The sequence below is a fragment of the Molothrus aeneus genome, chromosome 8 (genome assembly GCF_037042795.1).
Source record: "Molothrus aeneus isolate 106 chromosome 8, BPBGC_Maene_1.0, whole genome shotgun sequence".
NCBI lineage: Eukaryota > Metazoa > Chordata > Aves > Passeriformes > Icteridae > Molothrus > Molothrus aeneus.
This window is the reverse complement of record NC_089653.1, coordinates 12,930,475-12,953,630: the sequence shown is the minus strand read 5'-3', so window position 1 is coordinate 12,953,630 and position 23,156 is coordinate 12,930,475. Positions and strand designations below refer to the sequence as shown.

At 39.9% G+C, this 23,156-nt stretch overlaps 1 protein-coding gene across 1 annotated transcript in view; it reads left to right on the top strand.

Moving 5' to 3' along the window:
* ZCCHC24 (zinc finger CCHC-type containing 24) overlaps window positions 1–22,813 on the top strand; it is a 107,344-nt gene extending 84,531 nt beyond the window's left edge. Inside the window, exons 3-4 of the mRNA XM_066555092.1 lie at window positions 7,731–7,895; window positions 16,359–22,813. Coding sequence (XP_066411189.1) covers window positions 7,731–7,895; window positions 16,359–16,472 — 279 coding nt within the window. The 3' untranslated portion in view covers window positions 16,473–22,813. The remainder of the gene's footprint in view (window positions 1–7,730; window positions 7,896–16,358) is intronic.
* Window positions 22,814–23,156: the final 343 nt, after the last annotated feature.

Here is a 23,156-nt window from a genome sequence, read left to right as displayed (position 1 = left end):
AAAGGAAAGATTTCGACCACTTCCTTTTATCTCAAGCTGTTTGGAAGAATATGATCTCAATGCTGAAAAGAAGTGCCTCACGGTATCCTAGCAGGCGAGTGCAATTTTAACTCTTCCACATGCCTAATTTGATATGCAAATCCATATTTTCTGTAAGTCATACAGTTATTAAATTACACAGTAAAGACCCAGGTTTGCTTAGGCACATTCCATCCCCACTTTCCAGCCCCAACCCCTTTTTTACTTTGTACTACATTAAACATTACCTTGGAAACAATTTTCACTATGCAATTCCCTAAGCAATTTTTTTTCAGTTTGCTTGCTTTGTTGCACAATTTAACATTTAGTTCAAATTTTAATGGTTACCTTCGCATGCATAAGGACCTGTTCTTGAAACTTTAGGTTCTGGTTTTGACAGAGTTATGCAATACTTTCAAAAGAAGATTCACTGGGCATCTATTTATATGCCCAAATAATTTCATTGTTTTCAAGGTCCTACAGGAACAAGCATATTCAAGCTGTGATTGGCCACAAGCATAGATAGCCCATGTGGGAGCTCTTTCATGGTCATTCAATAAACACAGAGTAGCTTGTTCAGGTAAAATAAATCCTGGAAATACAGTCAACCAAGATAATTATTTGCCGCTTTCCTTAACAGAAGATTTGGGTAGGGTTGGAGGGGTTCTGTGGCTCTGAAAATCTACCAAACACATTAAATGTTTGATTGCTGCCAGTTGCCCTGTATATGACACACGATATACTAAATATATAAGCATACCTAGAAAATTCATGTGAACATATAGGAAATGCAGAAGTATATCTGAGATTATTTAGAATTGTGAATGCAAGGGGAGTTTACCCTTCTATTAAGGCTCCACTATAGGGACAACAGGTTTCTGTGCAATACAGTATGCACTCAAATGTTCTTCTCTGAAAAGGATTGACTGAAAAAAATTGAGTATTATTGGCTTTTTTTCATAATAGCACTTATCTAAGTGAGATGAAGGTCAAGGTTCCATTTTGCTACACAAGCTACATTACCATAGGTAGCCCAAAGTGATTTATTCAATGCCACAAGAACTGCAGAAGTGGCAGGAAACAGCAAAAGGACCTTTCCCCACTGCAGATGAAGAGCTTTGAACACAGAGAGAAAATCTCTTAAGGCTCTATACTCAATCCAGGTGCTGGAAGTTCAACACCTGTCCCATCACCATGTTACCATTCTACCAAATACTTCTGTCTTCTACTGTTTGCTTGCATCAATGTGTCCTTTTTTATCTGGACAGAGGCCTGTGAAAGCAGCATGCTATTCATGAACAGATTTGTTTACTCAGACTGGATGGTACTGAGTGTTTACATGTTTCTTATATCTATATTAGCTGTGGAATGATGAGTAGGACTGGCAAAGAAAACCCATACTATCAACCTCTCAGACCATTCACTGTTGGGTAATTGACAGATCAGAGAATTGCCAATTAGCAACTATTCAGCTTCAAACTTAGCATAGTAATGATATCATATCTTTGCTCCTGACAGCATGGCTAGGATGCTGAAAACTCTGTGAAACCAGATATTGATTTAACTGTTGGAATGTTTGCCAAGCCAGATTTTTGGATTTCTAGACTCTGATCAACATGTCCATGACAACTATGCCTATTGATTTAATCATCATCAGAAACTAAACGTGTGTTATTAGTAACAAACTGCTAAACCTTTCTCTTGGTTTACCTTTGTGGAAACTACACCAAAATCACAGTTAACATACACAACACTGTTGACAACACTGGTTTTTTAAAGTAACCCAGAAGTACATACTCAAGCCATACATTAGGCTTCTGTCATATAAAAGTTTACCTGTAAAATTCCAATGACACAGCCTAATCAACATGCTTTTAAATCTTCCCAAAAATTAGGACTTGGGGAATGAAAATGTTTGTAACAGCAGAAACGGGGTATTTCTTCAAGAAAATAAAAGAAACAATGCTGGTTTTTACTGCACACTGCACAAACTTGCATGTTTTGTTTAACATTCTGCTCCTGGGAAATTGAGTGAAGTACACTTTACCTGACTGTAACAGCTTCATTATTTGGGACCTCAGTAGCACACGTGTGACAAAAGGTTTCAGATCAGCAACAACCAATGAGCTTCAACTCAACTCAATGAAATGTCAGTTTGTATGGATGCAGAGCTGGGAAAACCATACAGTAGACTCCCTGTCAGAGGCTGAAGTAGCCCTAAGCCATGCCATAGACAAGTCTCCTAAGAAAATCCCAGTCCAATAAAACACATACTGGCCTCCTCTTTTGAGCTATACAAACAAGCTTAGGTTTTCTTTACTTTTCAGCCATGTCTTGCTCAGATATAATTTTATCTATCATAAATCTTTAATCTGAAATATCCAATACAACTACAAGTTCCATAATTCCTATTGTTCAGCAAAACAAATAGCATTTTCTATTTAAATAGTAATGCTGTAGTGAAGAGCCTTTCTGACCATTATGCATTTTTTCCCCTAACAGACCTGTATCAAGACTTCTCATTGTATCACTAATACACAAATTAAACTAGAGACAAAGCCAAAAAAGCATTAGTTTGGTTTCTGTATTCCCTAGATGCTCTTTCTATATTGCACATACAAATTAAAGATGTAGTGCCTCTTGGTTTAAATCAATACCTCAGAAGTCTTTGGTGTCAGACATCAGCAGTGTCATTCCTAAACACATTGCCTATCTGCCTCTGTATTCTGTTGACACTCAAGATTTAGATGAGCACAAAAGGGAGGCAGGAAAAAGGGGAAAAAAAAAAGTTGACCAATCCAAAGATTCCCTTTTATGTGCCATTTCAGCATAAGTGTGAATGTGTGTCCTCATTCTTTACACAGTATGCACAGAGCTGAGACAGGTGAGAGCACTTCTGTGAATTTCCCAACACTCTGCAACTTGCTGCAGCCTCAGGACTAGAATGCCACAACACCCAGTACACTGAATCAGTCCTTATACTTTTCATTTTCTAATTGAACCTCTTGGGGATGCATTATCATCTCTTTATTAAAAGCTATGATAGGCACGTACAGCAGTACACAATAAGAGTAATAGGGCATTTTTAATGCCATCTCCCAATTGTGTTGACTTTCAGTTGTGAGTGTTGGAGCGTTCACATTTCAAAATACAGCTCTGACCCTCCCACTCCCACAAACAACTCGGGAGCCAGTCAGTGCATCAAGCTGTTGCTTGCTGTTACCCTTTGCTCTTCATTTGATAAAGCATGCTTACAAGAAGACCCTCAGAGTTCTCCTATGAAGGGGATCCACCTACCAATGTTAGGCTGATTTCATCTTTTCCTGTGCTGTACAGAGCCCTTTCAGCTGTGTAAAACAAACTTGGGGGGAGATGAGGGGAAGAAAAGCATTAAATTGTGTCTCTGCACTTTGCTTTGAGAAAACTCAGCATCATGTTGTTTATAATCAATCTAGTTTTAAGCAGGGCATGTTGGGGGAGGGGGGCATGTTTTGTTTTTGCTGACTCTGCAAACTGATACTTTGAGGGAATTGTTTAGGGAAAGCAGAGAGTCCTTTATTATGTACGTCATTGCCAAGTGATTTGGCAGATGCCTCATGACATGCACCCTCTGATAGGTTGACAGAGAGCTGGACTGGCCAGTTACCAGCAGAAAAGCTCAACTTAAACACTTTTAAAATCTTATGATGGCCAATTTGTGGTTTTGGCTCAAGAAAGAAAGAAGATGAAAAATAGAGACAGCTGGGTGTCAGTGAGGGATGGAATATTGAGGTAATTTTTGTTACTGTGCCACACAAAATTCACTGGCTTTGTACACTGGTTATTTCCAGCCAAGGCAAACACACACACTGACTAGATACACCTGCAAATGTGATGGCAGTTGTGCCAGTGCTTGTCCAAAGTCAAAACATCACACAACTCCCTAATACCTAGATCTTGACATTGAGACATACTTTAGGCAATGGCTAGTTTCTGGTCCTCGTAGCAAAATCTGTTTGTTTTTGATCCTCTCCAAAGGCCCACCTGTCTAGGATGCAGTAAATCCTTGAAACATCCGAATGCAGACACACAAAGTTTTTGCAGCCAAGGACAAAAACCAGGGCAAAGACTTACCTGGGCCTACAGGCAATGGGACAGTGTATTTTAATATGGTAACAACAAAATATCGTACCATTATGAATAGGAGCATAACTTTGCCAGATTAACTTTGCACATAAATAAATAAATCCCTATCTGCAAACAGAGTAAGAAGAGAATGCTCAGTACAGGAATTGCAGGACCTAAACCCCAACCAAAGCCTATTATTAACCACCATTCAAATGGAGCTGCAGTGGAGAGAGAATAGGAGGCTAATGGTTTAAACAAGGTAAATCCCACATTCTGGAAAGTAAGGATTTTTAGGTTAATACCAAATGACAAAATGTGTCTTCTTGCTCTCTTTTGGCATTTAATTAAGGAAAAACCTCTGGTGAAAATAGTTCTTGCCCTCCAGCTGAATGGGCACTGAGATAACTCAGTTGCAGAGTGACCGAGTGCTCAAGCACCCTGTGGGCAGGGCTGGCTGCTTCTGTGCCAAGGAGCAGGCTGTTTCTTGGAAATGTTTATGCAATTCAGCTCTGCTCCTGCTGGAGCCAGACACTTTAAATTAAAAAAAAAAAAATCAACAACAAAAAAATCCCAACCCAACAGCTACAAAAAAACCCCAACAACAAACAAACCAGAATACCTAGCCTCAGATCTCCCAGGCCATTAGTGTACCTCACTCAGATTTTGCCTTCTACCAAATACTGTCAAATACCTGTTTTGCCTGGTTCTGCGGGGTGGAGGGATTTGGAGGGTTGCCTTCACTACTGTCAGTGATTCCTAATGATGTTTCCCACTAGAGAAAATGAGCTTGCTTGTTTGTAAGCCTAAATTCCCTGTGGGGCACAGCTTGGGAAACTGAAGATATGGGAAGGAAAATAATATCTATTAGGTCAACATGTAAACATCCATAAAGCAGAATGGCAAAAACCTACAGAGAGTGTTGTAACTTTGCCAGAAAACTAATTAGAGTCACTGACTGAGGAGGGAGCTGTGACAGTCAAAAAGTCAAAATAAAAATAAATCAAAAGTTTAGTCTAACAACTATAACAGGAAATAACCAACAGAGTCAGTCCTCCTACATTCTTTTCCTGGTTCTGCTTCCAATTTACCAAGAAAGTTGGAGAAGCCAGATTTTAGAAGTAGCTTTTAATCTGGACAGCCTCCATTTCTGATGCCTAGCTGTACACACAGAGGACTCCACAGATCAGTATCTTCAGTGCTCCCTGCGCATTTGTGAGGGCAGAGTTTCAGGGCACTGGTGTCTCTGAAGTCACAAATGTGACCTGGACAAACCCACAGTCATTGGCCCGCCCAAGTGGCCGTCTCTGAAAGCTTCCCATCTGGGAATTGTGGCTGGCACAGCATATTGCTGTGGGAGTCTGATGTTTAAACGCTCTTTATGACTGACATAACATATTGCTGTGGGAGTGTTATGTTCAAATCTCTTTGTAAACATTTACAAGACTTCCAAGATGCACTCTGTCTCCAAAGTCAGTGATATTTCTTTTGGAAATAATGAACCCTGTGAACTGCACATTTTCTGAAAGGACCACTGCTTGGTAGGGGCACTGAGCTGCATTTTCAAGTCTGGCTGCCGGAGGAGTTTACATAGAGGGTGACTTAATCAGAGAATCAAAAATAACATGCCTTCCATTCAATAACACCCCACCCCCCCCCCCCAATAGAAAATGCAAATAGAACAATCTGTGATGCCTCAGGAGGAGAGGGCAGGTCTCTAAAACACAGGAGCTCTTTGGACACAGGGTTTCTGTTCAGTTCCATAAGAATTTCTAAATGAAGAGAGCATGTGGCTTCTTATACTGAGTTGTGCTATGAGCTTCTCAGAGGCAGAACCAAATTAAGTATCCAGAATAAGGATGTCTCCATAAATTGACATTTTCCTGCACTACATTCAGTTGCAATCTCTCATTCTTATCAAGGGACACCATGGGTTGGAGAGCTACACTCTAAGTGCCTGCCAGCACTCACTTAGTTGTGGAAGTCTGAATGTTTATCACTATATCAATGCACTATTTTTTCTTCTGTGCTATACTGCTGTAAATATGTGTGCCCTGGTCAGCTTTATCTTTGTTGTCAGACAGAATATTTACAGTGGCTTGTCAGAAGTAAATTACTATACAAGTTTGCTTGTTTGTAATGGAGGTTGCTACTGATCCAGTCTTCTAAAGAATATTGCTATGCTGAGGAATAAACATAAAAACCAGAGAATGTTGTTTATTGACACTACAGGAAGAAAAAAGGCTGGAGTAGGTTTGGTGTCCCCTGCTCTTCCACCCACAGCATGCAGGGGAGAGCGCACTCAATGTTCCTTTCCCTTCTTGCTCCCACACGCGACCCAGGAGGTAACAGTGTTCATCATCTCCATCAGCCACTGGAGCCTGAGTCCCAGAGCTCCTGCCAAGTTCAGGTCTTCTGCCAGCCACCTGCTTGTGCAACCCGTGTTTTCTCATAGAAAGCAATTTGGACCTACACACTGAGAAATCGTACAGACTCCCCAAACAAAAACAAATGCCTTCCCAGCATGATGGCTCATTTCACTTTTGTAAACTTTATCTGGAAACCTTAAAAAAGAAAAGCTGCTTAGGCCTGACATGTAAGTAAGTGACAAAGAACCCTTTGCTAGGTGATCATAGTACACTGCCACTATACAGGCAAAGTTTCTCCCTCTAGGCAGCAACAAACTGAACACAGTGACATGGACAGTGTTTCGACACCTGCTAGGGACTCTGGGAAAACAGCCTCATCTTTACAGCTATCCTAGCACAGCTGGATGCAACACCCTCATCTTCACATACCTCACCATATTTTGTTAAGCACAATACACAGTTTTAGTGAGTGAATGCATATACAAGAAATAAACCTGGTATTTGCATACAGTCATTGTCAACTCGACTGACTTCCCTAGATAAAAAGGCTTTCTTTAAGGGACATTTAACATTCAGACATCACAACCCACCATTTGAGAATCCTTTCCTGTTTCCTTCAAAAGGCAGACATAGTGAAACCATTTACCAAGAGCCAGAAACCAAATAAAGGTAATAAAAGTTATTATTTCCAATAGTCAGAATGTCTTTCCTTCATACTCAATCCCAGTTTGTGCACTCCCATATGATAACATAAAGGCTGTGACAAGCAGAACCATTAAAAGTCTTCTTAACTACAGGTTTTTAGTGGAAAATAGACTAGATTTCTAAACTGGAATTTCTAGTAAAAAAGTAGTACTTTATTACTAATGAGCTACTCCCCCTGATGACATATATATTGCTAGTGATAGATACTCAATAGAGATGATTTTATCATAATGAAACTAATAGTAAAACTATTTATTCAAAGAGTGAAAGGGTATATTTCCAAACACTCGGTGTCACTAACAAGTATTATGTTTTATTGAACTTTTGAATACTTCTTACAGAAACCACTTTCAGAACTGTTAAACTCTAGCTTCAAGATATGAACTCTTCATTCAAGGGACATGTCCTTCATACCTGCCTCCAATATCTTCTGCCCAAAGTTTCTTAATTAAAAAAAAATCTTTATTTTTCTACTACACACACCCACACCCACCCATTTTCAGTCATTCATTGCTACTTCCCTTTGTTTTGTAGGCTCGTCCAAAAGGAGAAGGCCTGACACCATACCAGGGCAAGAAACGCTGCTTTGGTGAATATAAGTGCCCCAAATGCAAGAGAAAATGGATGAGTGGAAACTCCTGGGCTAACATGGGACAAGAATGTATCAAGTGCCACATTAATGTCTATCCTCACAAACAGGTAGGAGAAATGCAGACCTGATGGCAACAGAATTGGAGCTAGGAATGCTGTTGACTTTGTAAAGCGTGGGTAAGACTTAAAAAGAACTTGACATGGGCCACAACACACCACAGAGAATGTTTCCCAGATGAGTTGTCTCAGTCCTGGAAATCTGGACAGGTGTCATCAGAGTTGCAAAATTCAAATGTTCTTTCTTTCAGTACAAATACCTCAAACCCAAAATCTTTACCTGCCTTTCTTATAGAAAGAGACTGTGGAGCTTTTTAATCTTAAGAGTAAAAAAAGTTCAGCAATAGCAATTGGCCTTCTAGTTCTTCTGATTCTCTTCATATTTACACCAATTTATTGTTTCATTCCACTGGTTTCAGCATGGGTACTGCTTTTTTCACTTGTTGGATTTTCTCAAGTGGCTATCTCTACTTATCAAAGAGTAGTGATGAAGGAGAACAATATTAAGATGACTCTTGCCTACAAAACTCATTGGTTAATGACACTAATTTAACATAAGAATCTCAGAGCTTCCAGCGCCTCTTGTTCCTTACCTCTGTTTAGACAGCTTATCTAAAAAATCCAAAATCCAGGCTGAGTCACTTACCACATGCATGGAAGTAAGGTCCTGAGGTGAGAGAAATTACAGGACCATTGATAGCGCAAGACCATTTATAGCACAAGTTTATCAATATTTGACTTGTTCTTCAAAATTCTTTTCATCATTTATGCTGATGTTCAAAGGGTCAAGAAATCATTCAAGAGGTATCCCATCCACACTGTACAGAGGCATTATAGACTTAGAAGTGTACATTTTTGTAGTAAAGTTTTGCAAGTAGTCCACTGTGCAGAGCTGCCCCTCGTGGCAGGCCTGGAGGAGTCCAGTCTGCACAGCAGTACTAAAGTCAGACACACACTGTGGGAGGGTTGCAATCTGCAATGCTTCCATAAGCTGTGCTTGCCACCAAGCCACATACAATGCACTTTCTGGGGAACCATCCCAGCATATGCAGTGCAGCTCTCCACAGTTAACCCCCTCGCTGTTTCCATGCTATTCGCTAAGCACACCATAACTCATGGATGTGGAAGAGCATGTGTCTATCTATGTGTTCCTGTCCCAGCAGCAGGTATTGCAGTTATCTGAGATTTTCCAGACAAGAGTGCATTTCAGCTAGGCTTCCCAATATAAATAACTTGTAACCAGTCACTAGTGCTCTTCACCAAAATGTGAACTTTGAACCTCAAGCTGAAAGATACTACATACTTTTGTCAATGCCTCACCTCTATCTGCTTCTATTTCTCAGTGTTACCATTGTCATCCTTTCTAGTCCTTTTCATTCTTCCAGAGGGGTCCTTTGCTGCTTCTGCTTAACCATAACAGCAACAGGCAGGCAGTGAAGGGAGCAGCATCAATTCATGCACAGAGCCAGCAGCAGCAGAGAGCTGCCAGGCTGCAGGAGGTCTGTGCTGCTGCTTGGCCCAGCTTCCTGTCTGCTATCCCATACGTGGTGTTTGGACACGCATCCAGTGCCACACCAGGCTCTCTAAACATTTATCAGCATTTATCAGTGGGGAGCTATTCTGCCCCATTTTGGAAAATATATAGAGTCACTGGTACTCTTATACCAAAAACTGTATTTTGTAAAAACACAGTGAACAATTTCATTAGATTTCAATATTTCTAGTTTGAGAATTAAAGCACAAAAAAGTCTTGCTCACTTAATATGGTTTGCTTTGTTTTTTTAAATAGCACTGCTACACCACCTTAACATTTTCTAGATATGTTTCCTATTTATTCTTTAGATTTTAATTATCTTGTTGGTGTCTACCATGGCAGAGGCCTCATTCATGTTTGATTTCTTATACATTTCTAGAGGTTTTTAAGCCCTCACTTCCCTCTCAGTGGATGTTCTCAGTTAATTATGTGTGCCTTCTGCGTTTATTATATCGGATCAGAGTATTTGCATTCTCATCTGACTCTTCCACTGAACAGGTTTTCCGACTTAAATAATCCACCTGAGAAAATATCTTGCCTCCCCCTACACACCATGATTCTCTTGTGTCAGTTTAACTCCATTTGAAAAAATAAAGTGTTGCAGTTAAAGAAAACAGCAGACAGATGCTACAAAACAGCAACGTCCACAATATGTGATGTGATTGATCATAGTACAAATAGTCAATAAATTGAGTTTTCTTCAGTTTAACAAAAACCAGATGAACTGTAGCAGTCTGACCTCCTTTCAAGATCAGACAGTATTTACTTCTAGTGATATAAATTATTTCTCCTTTCAAGCAATCTAGTCAATATTTCTCTTCAGCAATGTGCTGGAATTCATCATCTCCTATTCTTACTCTTCGCCCTACCATTTTGTAAACATTTTTGTAACCTAACAAAAAAAAAAAAATCTTGGAACATAATTTTAAAAAGTAATGGTCATTTTATTAGCAGATGAAAATGACTGCTGCTCCCTCAACATGAAGTAACCTTTTGTCAAGTTACAAGAGCTTCCAAAACTATAAAAACTATAAACATCTCAGCCCATATCTAAAACAGTCAAGCACCACAGTTCCCTGGTGAAGGCATATGACAGAAAGTTGCCATTCAGTATATTCATCAGGAAAGCTCACACCAGGTGACTATCTCTGCATTGTCCCAGTTTGTCACCAAACAGATCAAACCTTTCAGAGCCTATTAAATAGCTGAAATCCAATCACAGGCCACCAAGCCTTGCTGCATCACTGTCACTGTAGGAAAGTAGGATGCATGCGCCCAATTTAGGACAAAAATTTGAAAATCTTATTTCAGGATTGCTCAATATTCATTGTAGTGGATTAGGAGTTTCTTCTCAATTGCCAGGCTTGCCCTTTTCTCCCATCCTCATCTCCGTAGCAGTATTTCATCTTCCCCAGCCACTTCCCCAAATCCATGGACTTCCCAGTACTGTAAGGTTTGTCCATGTCTCACAAAGAATGGTTTGGGGTGCTGAAGTACTCCCATGTAACTGGCAATAATATCAGAGTACTGAAGATAGTAATCTCCACTCTGGATAGCTCTGGGGTAGCCATTCAAGCACATATGTTGGCTCTGTGAATGGCTTGTGCAGCTATGCTCAAATCTTGATTTCCTATGCATACTTTTCATTAGTGAGTCCCTGGAGAGGAGAGCAGCCACGCTTTCCTGCCACCTGCTCGTTGTTCCTGGAGGCTCATTCACTCCAGGAAACTATCCTGGGCCAGTTCCCCACAAGGAATGGCTCAATTCAGCCCTATGCTCTTAGTCCACATGGCCTAGTTGTGAGAATGAGTTTTTAATCTCTCTAGGGCAGGAAAAGTCTTCTCAGCACTTTTACAGCTGTGTATATACTTGAGAGTGCTCTATAAATACAGCTCTAAATCTCTGTATTTAAAAGAGATGGTGGAGCACGTATTCCAAGAAGTAACACAAGGGCCTGACAGGAGGGCTGCTGCCATTCATTCCCCAACTCATCCACCAGGTAGGGAATCAGGTGATTGTCACACCTGAGCTGCAAAACGGCTCCTCAAGCAAACTTTGCTAAATTATTCCACTGTGTTCCCCCTTCTGCGTTTTCACCACTCCCTCGAGTGACAAACCTTCCCATGGGAATGCTTACAGGAATGCACAGAACATGGGGCAAAAACCATAGGCCCATTGAGCTCGAGCCTTACTGGAAGCTAAAGAACTACCCAGACAAATTTGCTCTATGGCAATTTCAAAAGTTGTTTCCCAGGTAGTTACTTTAGCTACTCTAAACATAAACAGGAATCTCAGACAAGACTTAAACCTCTCCTGTTCTTCCAAGGAATTTGGATTTTGTGGTTGTTCATGCTCCTTCTTACCTGGCTTCAGCAACAGAGCCAGTCCTTATAGTCATTCACCAGCATTCTTGGCAGTGTAACAGCCCAGATGCCAAGCTCTGAATTCTCATTTTCTTCCCCTGCCTACTATAGCAGCAACATCTGCGCCCGTGGTTATTTCCTGGCTGGCCTCTTATCAAGGCTTCTTCTCCGACTTTGTGGCTAAGGCCAGTGCTGTTTGTGATGACAGCTGTTGCACTGGTGCAGAACCAGCCATCTGGTGACGGACTTGTCCTCTTGGACACTATTTTCTTCCAGCTGTCAGGAATTTACTGTTGGACTGGAAATAATTTGGTATGTAAATACATACCTCATGATGCTCAAGTTATTACTTTCATGGGCAATTCAGTGGTCTCATCATAATTTCCATATCTGAGTGCAACCACAGCCACCTTGCTTCCCTCAGTATGGGGAGGGGTGGGTATGATCACTCAAGCCCAATAAACTTTTCAACAGTTTGAAGCCTACAAGTATGATCTTTTGACTCTTTAGATTTAATAAACCCTCCCCAGCATGCCCACACTTGTGTACTCCAGCTATGGGAATACACTTCACCTCAGACTGCTGCTTTTCTGAACTCTTAAAAAAGAGATTTTCACCATTTCCCTCATGCTGTTATCATTCATTCCTAGCTGGCCTGTCCCAGAGGCATGCTGCTGACAGAGCCTGCTTGCTCTCTTTAAGCATCCTGCCTCTGATCTGCTGCCTTCTTATCACTGTCTCTTGGATTCACGGCGACAGCCCAGGGCCTTGGTCATGTCCCTCTTCCCCCAGGCAGATAGAAAAGCAGAGGGGCTGCTGCTCAAGAATGGACATTGCATTTAATCTTTTCTTCCCCAGTGCCCAATTTTTTTTTATTGGTCTAAAAATTTACAAATTCATGATAGCATGTGTTTCTTGAGGGAAGCATGGCTCCTTAAGACTGTTAACCTAACAATTATCCTGCCAGCAATAGCTGCAGAACCTTTCTATTCACACTCCTAATATGACATCTAATCATCTCATTTGCTGCATTAAGATTGGATGTAAATGAGTCCAGAAAAATAATTTTTAAGTGTTTTCTCTCATTTGAATTCTGATGTGATCTTCTATCCATCAGTGGTGCAATTAAATTGTTCCATTCCACAGCAGAAAATACAAACAGAAGCAGGCACATTATTCCATTCTACACCTCAGTGGAAGCCATTTCCCTCAAGATGTCCTAGTGATGCTTTCTTTAACAGCTAACACTTCTTTTTTGTTTGAGAGCTTTGGGATTTCAGCTGACTGTTGGGGAATGCATAGGTCATGCAGTACATCTAGACTGCAACAGCAATAACTCATAGTCAAAAGTTAATTTGCAGGTCAGGAATTGATATATAAATTTGAATTTCTGTCAGCTTCATTCCCGTGTGGCAATATCTTTATTCACCACCACCAAATGCTTTCCTGGTGGAGCTGCACAAGATTATTTCCACCCTGCAACTACCAGGAGAAAATTAAACCAAGATGCACAAAAGTGAAGTCCAGAAGAATACAACTGTGGATGCTTGCATAAAAAAAGCCAAAAAACCAACAAAACATAACTTTTACAGTTAAACTCTCCATTTAATGGAAAAAAGGATACCTCTCCCCTGAGGAACATAGCAGGATTTACTGTTGTTCTACAAGTCCCATTTCACTGCCTTCTAAGGAAAAGAGGTAATTTTTCAGCCGAACAGCCTGTCCCCTTCTCCACACCCTGTCCAAGTACATGGCTGAGTCCTCAGCAGCAGTGCAGGGCTCTTGCAGCCTCCTCAGTTACTGGTGTCTCCTGCAGAACTCAGGCAGCCCCAGAGCTGACACAGTGTGCAACAGCCAGGCCCTGCTGCACACTCCTGTGCCAGTGCCCTCTCCTTCCCCTCTGCTCCCACCACACCAGAGCTGGGGATTAGCCCAGCCCCGATGGACACACAGCTCTGTGACTAACATCCTACACTTTTAGTATGGTGTAAGAAAGGTTCCAAGAGTATAAGGTTATTACTTTTAGGTTCTCCTCAATTAGTAACAGACCCCAGCAGGACAAGAGCACTTGCTTCTCAGGGTGATTAAAGGGTTCTTTTCTGCCTTTACAAGAAACCCATGAAGAGCAAATGGCAAATGGACATAAGCTGGGATTTCATTTCATGCAGAAGTTGGGTTTAAATGGTTTTGAGACACTAACCACACAAGTACACTACCAATTTCAAAGCCTCAGCCCTCCACCACCTCACCAGAAATGCAGTCTGGGCTCTGCACGGCTTCGTGCCTTCCAGCTGGCCCTTGGCAACCTGCTTTCCTGCATTTGTAACCCCTCTCTCCCCAGCCTGTGTCGTAACATACTGGTAACAATAACAGTTCTGAAATCAAAAATGCTTTGCAGGCCAAAAAGCTGAGCTCAATCAACGCTGGGAGAAAGCAAACTACGGAGAGCTATTGTTTCTGAAAACCATCCAAAAACTCTTGGCGCTTCAAGGCATTCCCAATGTCCTTTGCACTATTTCCAGGAAAAATGACTCCCAAGGCCTTGCATATTAAAAAAAAAAAATCTGGCTTATATCAATAAACATGATAACTGCTGTATTTTTCTCTTTAATCAGAGCACAGCTAGCATGTAGAAGCAATCAGAGCTGAGTCAAATAGCCTGTTTCAAGTGTAGGATTTCAAAACTCTCATTCACTGTTGAAGAGTGTAAATTAACCCCTGGGACTCCAGAACCTGTGCTTCATCTTTGTATATTTATGTAATGCAAATTCTTGAAGAATATTTGTGGGCAGATATTGGTGGAATAAGTGGTAGATGAGGTAGGCAGTTTTCTGACCAAACACACTTATTCAACTGGCCAGTCTTGTGGAATAAGTAGTATCTGGACCAGTGCTTGCACTGCAAGCCTAGAAACAGAATTGCTGGTTCTGATCTGAAATCTCAACATAGTGACATGAAACATTTAAAGCTCAGTAGGGTTGCAGGGCATTCAGAGATGAAGAGTGCATCTACCTTCCTCATCTGGCACAGGAAATCCACTTTGTAGTTGAAATGTAAATGAACTTAAAATCAAAGACCTATGCGGAGCAGGACAATCTCATGGTTCAAAACACCGAATCAGAAACAAACCATTGACAATCACTACTGAATCACTCCTATATATTGTTTTGCCTAGCTGTGCAACACAATAAGAGTGTTGCACCTAAAATCCAATACAAGCAAGCAAGAACTCACTGACATGCCTTGTTCAAGATGATAGAATATGTTTTGTGTCATTTTAGCTATTCAGAGAGAGAAACCCTTCTACTCCCTGATTTATGAGCAGTTCTTGCAGTCTTACATAGCCAAAAAAAGAGCTTTAAATATCTCTGTTCCTGTCCACAGTTTCAGGTAGGTGGCTTGACAAAGAACTTAAAAATGAAATCTTTGATGATCAGGTGTACTTTAAGACCTTACAGATAAAGAAAAGTCTTTAAGATTAAGAAAGGTGTTAAGACATAAATGGCCAAGATGGTGTAATTTTTATTTACCCACCCACTGCTCCAAGAATCACACTTTGAAGAAATAAGTAAGGGTCTAATATCCCTGTAAAAACAGTGAGAAGCTTGTGGCTGGTTTTCAGATTTCACACCACATGCTGTGTCTACCACAGTCCCATGAAGAACTGCTGCCTTCATGGCACTGTGCAATGAAACAGCCTTTCAGATGCATTTCATGAAAACAGATCAATTATGGGTTAGGGAATTTGGGAGTGTTTTCCAAGCAAATGGTGCACTTTATTAACTTCTACCTCCCATCTCTATCACTTCCCTACCTATTAGACTTCCCAAACCTTTGACTGTGTCACAATATTTAACATGGGTATTTTATTTCCAGAATGACTGTGAGGCCTTTTACATGCCATGAAAAGTGAAAGCACAAATACCTAATAACAATGAATCAGCCTAATTTCCTCCAACATGCTGATTTCATGAATATTATTTAAAGTACATCATTTATTACTCAGATTCAGTGCAAAGGACTGTGTCATGATGTTGGATTTTGGTTTGTTTTTGTATAAGTTTGGATTTTTTTTTTAATTTTATTAACAGCTTTGCAGCTGCTCTGCTTCAAAACTTTCAGCGCCAAAACCATGGGACTACCTATTGGGAAAGCACCATTTAGCTATGTAATATCTGTGCATAGTATGACAGTTTTCTTCATGTAGCAGCTAGTCCTAACATTGCTAATCCCTGCTCTGCATTGCTGGGTTATGGGATTCCCAGGCTTTAGGTGTTAGTGCCTTTGGGACATCTAAGTTACTGGAGCTAAGCAAATGAACTCTTTTGTTACTGCTTTTTAGAAATGAAGTCCTCAATTCAGTATTTTTGTAATTTGTCTGCAACAAAGTTAACAGCACCTTTTTGAAGAACGACATTATATTGTGAGGTCACTCTGAACCAATGTAGAGCTGAAGGGCTGAAAAAATCACTCCATACCTTCAGGAAAGGAACATGGTACCTTCTTAATTACCAGTAGAAAGCTCAGTTAGGGCATAACAGTAGACTTCACATGCTGAATAAAGAGTACCAAGGACAAAACCTTGGATCTAACCTGATTTCCTTCCCCCCACTGCAGAGACCCCTGGAAAAGCCGGACGGCCTGGATGTGTCAGACCAGAGCAAAGAACACCCTCAGCATCTGTGTGAGAAGTGCAAAGTCTTGGGCTACTACTGCCGCCGTGTGCAATAAACCTTCAACGTGGCCTCTTCCCATCCCCATCATCCTGAGATTCTCTGGCAGCATGCCATCAACAGCAGCACATCAGATCAAGATAAAAGCTAAAATAATTGCCAATATTGCCTATCTAATAATATGCCTTACCATTAATAGAATGTAACATTTCTCCTGTGCATGTGCATGCATGCAATAGGTATTTACAGGACTATGATTTGTATACATACATATGTAAATTTATATATGTACACACATAAGGTGTTACTGATGATGTTCACAACAGAACTGCAGTTACAGGTTCTGCTGATTGTTTACACAGACCCTATATCACAGCCAGGTGAAATGAAGTACTTTTCAAAAGGCAAGGAATAATATTCACAAGGAATATTTGTTACATGTATGGCTTTTGCAGAGGTTCAGTAACTGTGGGGCCACTAATCGTAAGCACTCACCCACAACATGAACACTGTTCTTATTATATGACAAGACAAAGGAAGATAAAACAAGCCACAGCATAAAAGGGGAATTACAGCTTTCCCAGTTTTAGAAAGTCTTAAGAGGTTTGTGCTGCTGATTTCTTGGACTTTTTATGATTTGTTACCATCTCTTGGGCAGGGCTTAGGCAAAATAATTTTTTCAGGACATGAAAAAAAAAGTGAATAATTGTTTAAGCAGTGTGGGTTGGGTAGGAAGGGAATGCCATAAGATTCCAAGAGGTTTTTGTAGGAGACAAAATTGGCTTGCTTATGCAACTACCAGATCCTTCTCTTGTCATATAATCCCACTGACATGGCCCCTTCTACATGCATGACATGTTCATTAGGCTACAAGCACACTAAATTTACTATGAATAAGGGGATAAGAATACTTAAAACTGACCCCAATATCCTTAACTAAAAGATTAGCCAAACTTACTATTTATAGTAGTTTAAAAGCCACTTTCTGGAAATATTTTTATGTCCTGTTTTCTACTATAGAAATTTGTTATGATATCAAACACATTAGCCATAGGGGTGTTTTAAGGCATGGAGAACACTCTATATAACCCTCTTTATGTCTTCCTGAAGAAGACCTACATACCTGGGGAGAAATTTAGGAATTATATTTCATTGTCCCATTTCAGGTAGAACTTTGCACAGGGACAGCCTGCTGCAAAGAACATCTTGTCAGGGATTGGCAAACTGAAAGTACCTCAAGACAGTATCCTGATTGTACGTCTACATGAGAGTACATTGGCAAAAGGACACAACAAGCTACAATTAATTTGTAGCATTCACTAAAAAAATTAGAGGAATAATGTTTGAGGTTTGGGGGGGTTTACATCAGCAATTTACATTTTTATGAAGTTTCCTTTAGGGAGATTGATTTGTGTGAATGATACTTAGAGAAAATACTTTAAATCCTAAATAACTTGATGTGAAATAAATGTGTTCTGAGGACTAGCTCTGCAATGCAAAGAAAGTGGGGGGTTTATGCCAAGTGATAGCAGGATGTTACCAGTATGTCAAGACAAGCTTTTATATAGAAAGTAGAGAACTTATCATGAGTATTCACCTAGAGAACATGAAGCTCCTGACAAATCTGCTGCAGTGTCCAGCTCTTGCCATTTCCCTGCTTTGCTATAAGCAGGGTAAAATTGCATCTGCTTGTTGGATGGGAGTGGCAGGTACATGTCTTGAAACTCTATTATTTATGGGCAGCCTGAGTGACCCAGCCTGCTGCTCACAGCAATGGATAAGCATCCTGACTCCCGGCTTCCGACCACAGCTCTCCCATAGCTCCCTGATTTTGGGCAAGTCACAAGATCCTTCTGGACCTCAGTTTCCCCATCTGCAAAAAGGGGGTAATAATACTTTAGCATACCTACCTCACAGGAGAGTTGTGAGGTTTACTTAATATCTCTTAAGTGTTTTGGCATCACTGGATGAAAAGTGCTGTGTAATGCTAAAATAGAATTAACTAAATTAATCACTTGGAAACTACTTTTGCCCAGTTAGCAACACCAACTAAAATAGCTAAAAATAATATTATTGAAAGTAACACTAATAAACAGTTCAGTTGCCTCAGTGAAGATATGCAGTTTTAGCATTTTCAAATGCAAACACATTCTTTTGCACAGATTCACAGATTAACTTAGAGACAAATTCTCTCAACAAAGATACTAATCTGTCTATACAAATAAAAAAATACACAAGCAAATCTAGGGGTGGATTTTCTAAGCTTGACCTCTAGGATTAATCTCAATAGTTTGTTTCAAGCATGAGTAATTTTGAAAGAGGAGCATTTTAGACCAGATCTATTTTTTCCTCTTGAGCACTTAATAGTACAGGAACAAAAAAATCACCTAGATGGTTCACATCTAGCTAAACAACATGTAGAAAAACCCTCTTAGATGAAAAGAAGAGAAAACGTTATTTTATTTTCTCCCTGAAACTAAGATGTTGCTATCAAACATTTTGTTCAGTACTGAAATTATCTCCCTGTTATGATAACCACTAAAACCAGTAAAATACCACAACTCTTGATATAGCTGTATCACTACATCACACACCAGCAGGTTCTGACAAAAACCTGACTAAAAGATGCCATTATAAGCATTGGTATTTTCATGACAGTGCCCTATTAAGAATTGTTTATCCATATTCAACACAGCAAGGCAATGCCTTTAGCTTATGGATTTTTAGATTATACTAAAAATACACGTGATCTACTTTAACACAACGTCTATAGGTGTAGCATAATAATTCTTGAGAGCATACTTATGAGAGTTCAGTATTTATATTATTGATGTGTTCCTAGGCAGGAGACATATACAGTATTTAAGTGATACTTAGCACATCTGTAACAAAGAGGAGAGCGGATCTCCCCCTGCCCTGGCGCTGGGGGGAAGCAGACGAAGAACACAAGGTGTGGGGAAGCACGGAGTGACACTGCCGTGGTTTTACTGCCCAAGGCGAGGCAGAAATCCGGCGGTGCCGGGGCAGCGGGAACCTCCTCCCTGCGCAGGCCGGACCCGGCTCCCTGGGGCCGGCCCGGGCAGGGCAGGAGCGCCGAGCTCGGACCCCCGTCCCTGCCTGCACGGCCCGGCTGATGGCACTGCAGCTCGGGGCCCGAGCGTTCGCTCCGCACTGAGCCTGTGCAGGGGGAGTGGCTGGAAAACACATCACATAATTGTGTGCAACAGCTTATGACCATTGGGTTGTAGTGAGTGGCAGAGAAGGGACATTTCTGAATTTTTATTTCAAAGGAAAGAAAGGATGATTGATTACAAAATATAGATTACTTCTACTCCCTCCCTCCCCACACAAAGGGAATTCACCTATAGATGTAACCAGCTCTTTCCAAATTAGAAAAAAAAGGGTTAAGGTGCAGATTTTTGATGGGAAAAAATGAGGAATTGATTTATCTTTTAAATTTTAGTGACTGCTTTCTGATGTTCTCTAACTAGCTCTGCACTGAGAGCATCAGCTAGCAATTGTTGAAGGCATTGGTAGACAGTATTAGCAGGAGTGAAGCAAGCATCAGCAAAAAGAGTTTTTAATCAATACAGGCCTCCCTAAACTGAGTATTCTTTAGGGGTGTACCTGAGAGCAGTTTGGCTCTGTGCATTTATTTGGCAAACTGGATTTTCAACCTCAGATGCTTGCTGTTGACAGCCCACCAATACATTGTCCTATTCTATTTTTTTTAAATTTTCACCTTTTTTTAGATTTTTTTTTAAAACTTCCATTTATTTCTTTAAAACCAGAACAAAAACCAATCAAACAAATCAACACCCTGCAATTTTTTTAATGAGTTGGCCATAACATTTCATGTCAAATTTGGCATTGGCACACCTCTGGAAAAATGTTTGAGGAATTTGAAATGTGTGTCATAGGTTTCTAGCTGCTTTAACCTAATGAGGCAACAATGAAGTTATTACAAATACTTCATTTAAAGGTGATGAAGAAATATCCTAGTCATTTAAAGGATGGCCCCATTTTAGCCAGTTCCTACTGCTGCTACAACAGATGTAAAATGATGCCACACAAGCAATGTTTGAGACATTTTTGTCTCAAAGTTGCTATTTAATTTCAGATAAATACACAAGAGTATATATTCTTTCTGAAAATAGGTGTATTTTGAAGTTCCCCATTATATGGGACTTAGTTTTTAAACTAAAAATGTGAAGTTACATATGTCTGAGAGAAGCCTTATACCTAAAAGTATTATCTACATTTTACCTTTTTATATAAGAAGAAATTTAGATTATACATGGATTGTATACCTGTGACACTCTAGCATTTTTTAAAAAAACCCGAAACCTACTTAAAACATTAAAAGTTTAGAGCTTTTGGAAATGTCAGACTCCATAGACTAGTGGTCTTTGTCCTGCAGTCACACAGAAGATTTTTTTTTTTGGTCCTATTGTGGATCCTAAGAGTTTTCCACTGAACAGTAAGCAATAAATCATCAACACGTGTTTTTCAAGTTAAGTAGATAGACATATATTTTCCACTTGCCTTTGCCAACATACTTTAAAATGTGATTGAACTATCCCCATAGAAAAACCATTCTTTCAGATATCACTCCACTCCCAAGTGGGCTTCCACCCATATCTCTTTCTTATCTGCAAAACCAGTGCTGTCCATTGAGGTTGCTATATCGCTCAAGTGCTCGAGGGCTGTTTGAGATCTTAGATATAGGGATGATGGATTGTGTTTCTAGGATGAATTTCAAAGGGACAATCGTGTGCAGTTACTAGCTATAGATGATTGATATAAATGTTTACCCCTGTATGAAGTATTTTACAGTTTTACTTGCAGATGTGTATTTATCTTGAGTTATACTTGACATAGAGTTTCTTTCAATTTTTTTTTTAATACTATGTGTGTATTTTGGAAACCTTTTTAGATGTTAAAATTTTTGAATGGTTACAAATATTTCTTATAATACTGAATTGTTATCTGGAAACTCTTTGCAGTAACTTTTTGTATATATTTGAGGGCCTTTTTAAAAAGTATTGTTTGTTTTTTGGGCAAAGTTTTTACAATTGGGAAGCTTTCAGAAGGGCCTTCCTCTCAACTAGGATACTAACGGAGGTAAGAGTTTTCTTAAGTATTTTGCAGTATTTTGCAGAACTAAGGATGTATCCTCAAGAAAATATTTATGGAAATAATTTACGTTTTTTTTACAATGCTTTTGTCTGTATAAAGTATGCAACAGAACTACATTAAGAAGGAAATATTGTCTACATAAAATATTATATGAAAGTTGGTACATAATTCTGACAAAAAACCTTGCAATTCTTTAAGCCATATTGTTTTTGTTATCCTTGGATGAAAATATCAGTATTAAGTAACCAGTGTATTATTCAAGTGCTTAGACTTATATGAAAATGCTTATACGGTTTATTTATGTGTATTTGGGGAACGAGTGCTAGAAAAGCTATCACTAGACATGTAGCAAGTGAGGAGCAAATATCAGTATACTGTCACTTTATGGCCTTGTGAGAGACACACCGGTGTTGAGAGCACCGTGGAGACTCAGCTTTCAGGAACTCCGAAGCACAAGTGGTGGGTTTCAAATGGTGGCTCTTTCCTTTCCCAAAACTAGAGGGGAAGAAAGTTGGTTGGGACACTGTTTAACTTGACTTTCACAACTCTTTGCAGACTGTGAGCTCAGCTATGCAGTATCATCTATAGCAATAATATCAATCAAAGGATGTAAGAGAAAAGGATTGAAGTAGATTATTGTAGGGGTTTACGTTTATTTTAATTAGAACTGATAGCAATATAGAATATGCATGTGCACGTATTCGAAGCATTTTACACTTTACATTTCATGTAGTTTGATTATATTATGAAGGATTGAGTTTTTAGTTTGATATTTTACCATGCTAAAATGGGAGGTCAGCCCAGCCCTATACTGGATTCTTGTTTCCTTTAAAAGGTTATTTAGTACAGCACTCACTGCATTGTGTAATAGTGCTAAAACTAACACTATTTTATGAATTTCTTCAGCTTTAAAAAAAAATTAACCTAATGATTATTACATTTGTTTAACTGTACCCACTGACCTTGTGAGATTCAGTTGGCAAATTGTGTAATTTCTTTTTCTGTAACTGTTAATAAACTTGTACAGCTAAAACAAACAAAACCTATGGACAAAGGCCTCAGAGGTACCAGTTCTGTTTCAGCAATCAAGATGACAGCTTGCTCATCTGGTGACTGTGTTGCTAACGAGACTGTAACACCTCTGTTGTGGATTGTCCATAAAATGGCATTCCGACATGTGCCTTATTTGCTGGATAGTATACAGCTTTCCTCTAGTATTCTAGCATTTTAATGCTGTATTAAAGTATTGCAAAAAAACCAGCAAGAGTGTGGCATGGTTTTCTTGAACATTCCTTCCTTTGACAATTTACTCCCAGCTGCAGTGGGTTCCTGGCTAAGGCCTGGCCAGCCACAGTCCGGCACCTGAGGAGCAAACCTGCCCTACCACAGCCGTGACCCAGACCATGGGAAGAAGACTTTCTCCACTGCAGTGAGTGCCTCTGCTGCAAGGAGCCTGGTCACATCAGGGTGACAGCTCTTCACTGCTAGAGGGACACTTCGGGTTAATGGTGCCAGGTCCTGTTTTTAACAGCCTATTCCTTCTCAAGGAAAACGTTCTATAATCAAAGTACACTTGTGGCCTTTGGTTGGATAGGAAAGTATA